Consider the following 7,842-nt stretch of genomic DNA (forward strand, 5'->3'; position numbering starts at 1 on the left):
GAACAATTTATATTTTAATTCATTTAGTCTTGTAGATATCGTACGAGAGACTTTGGTAACGTTGAAATCTTGTCAATTCACTACAATTTGACCCATGGTACAATTTTAATGCTGTAACCTTTTGTAGATAATTTGATTTTACATAAGTGAAGAAGGATTACTATTTACTTTAGATGAATAGTTGGTAATTAAGAAATGAAATATCTCGTCAGAATACCGAAATATTCTCAGTTCTAGAAACGAGGTGTAATTGTATGGTAGCAGCCGAGTTGTCATGATATTAAATTTATGTAATAATAATAATATAAATATAATGTTAAAATAAAACAATATTGTTTTTGTATGGATGCGGAGACCGAGATACGAACCTAACAAAACTCAACTGCTTCTCCCTGCAATGCTGTTACCGTGATGTATCTCTTCCTGTGTTATGCTCTCTGATGGGAAAATGGGCTGGGTACCTGCAAAGGCACTCCGACGCTCAAGTTAGAAATTGGATGTATTCAATCCTTTCAGTTCAAAGTGATCTCAGGAGAAAAATAATTTCTCTCTCTTAATTTTCTTAAGAAAAAACGTACCTTTTTTCTGCTATGATCTTCATATTTAAAACAGTAAAATAAACTGTTTACCTGAAAATCCGGTCAGTTACTGAAGTTGACTACCTGGAAATTGTAACTGTTAGATCGTGTTCGATACAGGGTCGGTTATTCCCGTGATTCGCGTCGTTGACTAATATTCGTAACTGTTTACCCTTAACCGCTAAACCGTTTACTATGACATCATAGATATCGCTCAATATATGTCGATCGTCTTGTGTGTCGACACAAACATGCGAGTTGTCGTGTGAGCGCTATATGTCGCGACATCACTGGTTGTCGATTGCCAAGTGGTCGACATCAGTATGTAAATGTTATGATGTTAAGAAGCGTTCGACATACCTACGATCGTGACATTATGATCGTGAGAAGTCTCGACAAACGGTCGCCTGGGTTACTTGTCGACCGTTGGTAGCATCAGATATACTACGGTACAAATATTATAAAAAACTGTTAAAAGATGGGTTAAATATGTTTTTAGTCCCTGAACTATCAGACGATTTTGTTTTTAGTCCCTACTCAGAACTTTGATGGTTTTTAGTCCTTATAGTTTTGAAACTCTGAGTATTAGTCCTTAAAAATGAACAGTGTTAAATTTTTGTGGATGTGGCAAACGGCGATGCCACGTGATCACTGATCTCTGCCTTCACTCTCTGCCACGTGGGATGTTTATCTGTTGAAGTTAGATTAAGTCAGTTAATCGGAACAGTTTCACGCGTTTAAACCTAACACAAACGTAATCGGAACGTTCTTCTCCCAAAACGCACGTTATAAAGAAGTCCTTTCTCTCTTCTTGTTCTTGGATTTGCAATCTGTGGTGAAATCTGGTTCGGAATTAGGTGAAGTGGAATCGAAGAGTGTTTCAATGTCGGAAGGGTTTGCGATCAAATTGCACTTGGATCCGGCGTTGGAGAATCAGGTGCTGAAGGCGTGGAACGTTCTCGCGCGCCGGCAAATCACCACTTACCTCATCGAGATGAAGTCGCGCCCTCACATAACGCTCTTCTCCGCACCCTTTCTAGAACCTTCCAAGCTCGAATCACTTCTCAGAACCTTCGCATCCAAGCACGATCCTCTTTCTCTCTCCTTCTCCTCCGTCGGCACCTTCCCCAACCACGCCGACAATCTCCTCTTCCTTGCGCCCACGCCCTCCCTCTCCCTCCTCCAATTCCAGTCCCACCTCTGCGACGCCATCAGAAAAGAAGGTATTGAGATCTCCGACGACTTCGCCTTCGATTCCTGGATACCTTACTGCTGGGTCGCACACCACGTCGCCAAAAACAAAATGCCCGAGGCTTTCTCTCTCTTGCGGGAACTTAAACGCGTGAAACTGTTCCGATTAACTGACTTAATCTAACTTCAACAGTTAAACATCCCACGTGACAGAGAGTGAAGGCAGAGATCATTGATCACGTGGCATCGCCATTTGCCACATCCACAAAAATTTAACACCGTCCATTTTTAAGGACTAATACTCAGAGTTTCAAAACTATAAAGACTAAAAACCATCAAAGTTCTGAGTAGGGACTAACAAAATCGTCTGATAGTTCAGGGACTAAAAATATATTTAACCCTTAAAAGATTCAATAAATGACAAAAGAAATTAAAATATCAACTAAAAAAAAGAAAAAAATGAATGTTGATCTGGGTACAATAAATCAAAGGGACTGCAGCTACGCACGGACAGTGGGTCTGCTTCACGTGGTAAAAGAATACGAGGGGTCTACTGTTACCTACTCTCTGTATTTTAGCATAGTATTTTATATATTTTTTTATTATAAAACTATTAAAATTATTAATACTCTTTCTAATATGGAAAACTTTTTTTTAACACCGTGACAACATTTTGATAATTATCTAAGTGGCAGTTTTTCATTAATACATTTAAAATATTTTTAAAAAATATTTAAAATGAATCAATAAATTTTTAACGTATAATTATTGTTAAAAAGTTATTAACTTTTAATTGTTAACGTATCATCATATAGAAGGTACAATATCTCCACTTGATACATTAGATACAAGATCTCATTTTTATTAAATTTCACACAAAGTGATATTCAATATTTATAAAATGAAGAAAGAGTTATTGTAAACGAACACTCAATCTTAAAGAAAATCGTTTTTTTTTTATCATGAAGAAAATAAAATACAAATCAAATTGTGACACTGACACTTTTTGTTTTAAAGCCTGTATAAGGCATACTGCTTAGCCTAAATTAGGTAAGAGTTTGTTATTGCACGACACAAAAAGGACAAAAAAGTAATATAAAATTTAAAATAATATATTGCATTACATGTGCTCTAAAAGGAAACAGGCAAAAGGGATGAATACCTGGAAACCAAAAACACACTAATGAGAGAGACTAGAGAAGCAATAAAGCTTGTCATACACATTTTCTTTTTAAATAAAAGATGTATTAATATTTATAAGATAAAATATAATTTATTAAATGAATATTATATTCTTCAAACAGATTTAAAGTAAATAAAAATAATTCTTTGGCACTAATATAAACGAGACTTAATACCTCTTTTGGTCCCTCGAAAAAGAGGAAATGTTCAAATTCGTCATATTGTTTTTTTTAAAAAAGTTAAAAAGGGTTTCAACTTGTGAAAAAACTATTCAAGTTAATCTTTTTTTGTTACAGCGTCAAATTTTTAACGGTGCAGCTGTCACCCTAGACAAAACATAATGATGTGTCTAGTTTATGTCACCCAACCCTAATCACGAGTTCATCGCGAATAAAAAAACGTCCAACCCTCTCGGGAAAATCACCCAACAAAGATTCGCCATCAGCACATCAAACTCTTCGAACCTGCAAGCAAACCCTTCATCACCAGTCTTCATCGCACCATCAACATCTGCATCTTCTTCAATGCAGAGCAAGTAACCCCTACCCTCTGTTAATTTTTTTTTAAATTTAAATTTTACACGTCATTTAACCTCACACTGTCACAACATAAACTAGACACATCATTTTGTTTTGTCCAAAATGACAACTGCACTGTTAAAAATTTGACGGCGTAACTAAAAATGATTAACTTAAACATTTTGTTTCACAAATTGAAATCTTTTTAACTTTTTAAAAAAGATTGAACGAATTTGAATATTCCCCGAGAAAAACTATAAATAATAACTGGTAGTAATACACTAACAACACAATAATCCATCTTTTAAAATTATATAAAATAATATTATATATAGAAGGGTCCAAATAGGTTCAAATCTCCGAGACAGACCGTTAGTTTGAGATTGGTTTGAAAAAATCTAACTTTTTTAAATATTAGCTAACGTGAATCTGAATTAGCGGGTTTAATAGCTTGAAACTGTGTTGACATGTAATTTATTAACAATAACCTTTTATTAGTTTTTTATTATTTTCTCTTAACCTTTTTATTATAATTATTTATAATTCCTAATTGTGTATCTTAATAATTTGATATTTTTAAATCGTAAACATTATTAAATACTTTTTGAATAATTTGTTTAATTATATAGATAGACTTTTTAATAATAATATTTTGTGAAACATATAAACATTGTATTGTTATAAATAGATAAATAGAGTTAGTTCATTTCAATTATATAACAATAATAAATATATAAAATAAATTAGAAAAATAAATAATATTAAGTGAGTTAATTTACTTAATTCATCAACAACTAGTAAATTAATTCAAATTACAAAATTTATGATTAAAATAAAAGTAGGTTGAGTTTAATTGACTCACTTTTAACTAAATTTATACAAGTCGGATTAACTTAATAATGATTTTCATTATAACTAATAAGATTTTAAATATGTAAATTCTTTTAAACTTATTTACAGTGATTGAAAAGTTAATGAATTAAAATAAAATAGATTAATTAGTTTTGTCACTTCTAGGTAACAGTTAGAAGTAATTTTTTTTAAAAAAAATATGGAGATGCTTTTTTTTAAATTAAATTAAATATAAATAAAATATGAGTTTATATAAAAATTAATTTTAAATTTTAAATTTATATTTTACAACGAGAAAAAATGAAGATAAAAACTCCAAAACAATTTAGGATTTAATTGTGAATTTACGTAGCTATGATTATAATGCATTTATGATAAATGTATTTTTTGACAAGGTGAAAGATCAAAACATCTCTTCTTGAATTTTTTATCTTCCATGATGGATGATGGTGAAAACTTAAAGAACATGAAAATGATAGACATAATTGAATAATAATTTGAAAAATTAAATAAATTGTAATTTTATTGTCATTTTACATAATGTTAAATTCGCTAGGCGAGCGAGCCTATGTGGGCGAAAGTCTACATAAGTAATTTTTGTTTTATGTTATTTTTATGTGTTTTGGGCTTTATTTTAGGGTTTTTAGATTTTCTTAAATTATTTGCCTACATATAAGGGTAATAAAGCATGATGTAAACTGTTTTGAGTCATATTATATGCATTTGCATTTTTGAAAGAAAAATTTCTTAGTTCTTGGATTAGAACTCTAATTCTTATTAAAAATTAACATCTTGTGACAAATCTTCATTTGACTTATCAATCTGCTAGATTGTGGCATCATCATCTCTATCTTATTTCACATTCTTCTCTGATTTATTGTTTTGTACCTTCTGAGGACTCAAATTCAAAATGATCGTACTATTTCCTAATCAGAACTGTATCATATAATCATTATGTTTATTCGAATACATCTCGATCACTTATTTCAACATGTATTCGGCCCAAACATATGTGGCCAAATTGGAACAATACGCTATTGATGAATTATGATTAACCTAAAAATAAAAAGGTTTAAACGAGATTAACATGTGAACAAACCACGTGGCACTAGTAAAAAATCACATTTTTAACTTGCACATTACGCTTCGGTTCTAGAAAAACCAAAGCATATCAAAACGCGATGGCAGATTCATAATTTTCAGAACACTATATGCCTCGGATGTCAAGCAACTGATGCCTAAAAAGCATACTATCTTAGTTGGCAAGGTGAACCGAGGCATAAACCCCACAAATATTACATGTGGCAAAGATACTGCCTTAGTTGGCAAGATGAACTGAGGCCTATTGGGCTGGTGAGCCTCTTGGGCTTAGACCGCAAGAACAAGCATTGTCAATGGGTTGTTGCCAAAAGGCTCGCGATTTGGACCTTTTTGGGTCTGTGAGATTAAAATTGGTTGGTTTGTGTAGAAGTAGGTAAGTGAGATTAAAAAAATTAAAAACACTCTACTGCCTCGGTTGCCTGTGAACCAAGGAGAATTCGAACCCTTTTGTCACGGTTCAGAACCGAGGTAAAAAGCCTACCCCTTTTTGTCTCGCTTATATATGCCCCGGTTGTGGAATCGTTGCCTATAAACAAAAATAACTGTTGTCGTTTTCCTTAACTGCACTAGTGTGACCTAAGCTCGTTCAGATAAGAGCCCATAAATAATAATATAAATACAAATTTATAAGGTACATTAATCACGTTTATTAATTACCACATTTATTATCATCTAACGTAAGTGATTTGAATGTCGCATTATATTCTAGAAACACAATCTTTATTCAGCGTAGGGATAACGAATATATGAATTTCGGTATCAAAAATGTAAAGTTGGAACTAAGAACATTTTGGAGTACATAGTATATTATATTCTAAAAGAACAATTTATATTTTAATTCATTAGTCTAGTAGACATCGTACGAGAGACTTTGGTAACGTTGAAATCTAGTCAATTCACTAATATTTGACCCATGGTACAATTTTATTGCTGTAGCTTTTTGTAAATAATTTGATTTTTCATAAGTGAAGAAGGATTAATATTAACTTTAGTGGAATAGTAGGTAATTAAGAAATGAAATATCTCGTCAGCATACCGAAATATTCTCAGCTCTAAAAATGAGGTGTAATTGTATTGTAGCAGTCGAATTGTCATGATATTAAATTTATGTAATAATAATAATAATGATATAAATATAGTGTTAAAATAGAACAATATTATAAAAAACTGTTAAAAGATTCAATAAATGACAAAAGAAATTAAAATATCAACTAAAAAAAATAGAAAAGATGAATATTGATCTGGGTATAATAAATCATTAGGCACGCAGCTCCTTCACAAGGACAGTGGGTCTGCTTGACGTGGTAAATGAATGCGAGGGATGTACTATTACCTACTCTCTGTATTTGAGCATAGTATTTTGTATATTTTTTTATTATAAAACTATTAAAATTATTAAAACTCTTTTTAATATAGAAGGTACAGTATCTCCACTTGATACATTAGATACAAGATCTCATTTTTATTAAATTTCACACAAATTGATATTCAATATTTATGTCATGAAGAAAGAGTTATTGTAAAAGAACCCTCAAAATCTTAAGAAAATCATTTTTTTAAAGCCTGTATAACGTATACTTCTTTGCAAAAATTAGGTAAGATCTGTGCAAAAATTTAAAAATAATATATTGCATTACATGTGCTCTAAAAGGATACAGGCAAAAGGGATGAATGATCTGGAAACCAAAAACACCCTCATGAGAAAGATTGGAGAAGCAATAAAGCATGCATACACATTTTCTTTTTAAATAAAAGATGTATTAATATTCATAAGATAAAATATAATTTATTAAAGGAATATTATATTCTTCCAACAGATTTAAAAGTAAATAAAAATAACTCTTTTAATAACTAGTAGTAATACAATAAGAATGTAATAATCTATCTTTTAAAATTATATAAAATAATATTATATATAGAAGTGTCCAAATAGGTTCAGATCTTCGAGACAGACCGTTAGTTTGAGATTGGTTTGAAAACAATCTAATTTTTTAAAATATCAGCTAACGTGAATCTGAATTAGCGGGTTTAATAGCTTGAAACTGTGTTGACATGTAATTTATTAACAATAACATTTTATTAGTTTTTTATTATTTTTTCTTAAATTTTTTATTATAATTATTTATAATTCCTAATTGTGTATCTTAATAATTTGATATTTTTAAATCGTAAACATTATTAAATACTTTTTGAATAATTTGTTTATTTGTTTAATTATATAGATAGACTTTTTAATAATAATATTTTGTGAAACATATAAACATTGTAAGATCCATGAAAAATATTTACCTTAATAGTAACAATTTTATTACTAGTAGTAATAAATTTCTTTGTAAATGGAAAATATAATAAGTTTATGTAAAAATAAAATGTTAAAATCTAAATAAGAAGTTTTGGTAGCTTAATTGGTAGAAAATTGT

General features: G+C 30.4%; 1 protein-coding gene across 1 annotated transcript; it reads left to right on the forward strand.

Annotated features, from left to right (window-relative positions):
• Positions 1 to 1,461: 1,461 nt before the first annotated feature.
• LOC148190709 (uncharacterized) lies at positions 1,462 to 1,953 on the forward strand. Its single transcript, XM_088102092.1, has one exon. The coding sequence runs from the start codon at positions 1,462 to 1,464 to the stop codon at positions 1,951 to 1,953; it is 492 nt and encodes a 163-aa protein (XP_087958218.1).
• Positions 1,954 to 7,842: the final 5,889 nt, after the last annotated feature.

This window comes from Vigna umbellata, chromosome 11 (genome assembly GCF_029865625.1).
Source record: "Vigna umbellata cultivar VRB3 chromosome 11, Vumbellata_1.0, whole genome shotgun sequence".
Classification (NCBI taxonomy): Eukaryota; Viridiplantae; Streptophyta; class Magnoliopsida; order Fabales; family Fabaceae; genus Vigna; species Vigna umbellata.

Excerpts from the sequence above, each read along its gene's own strand:
- LOC148190709 (XM_088102092.1), top strand. The coding sequence starts at position 1,462 with ATGTCGGAAGGGTTTGCGATCAAATTGCACTTGGATCCGGCGTTGGAG.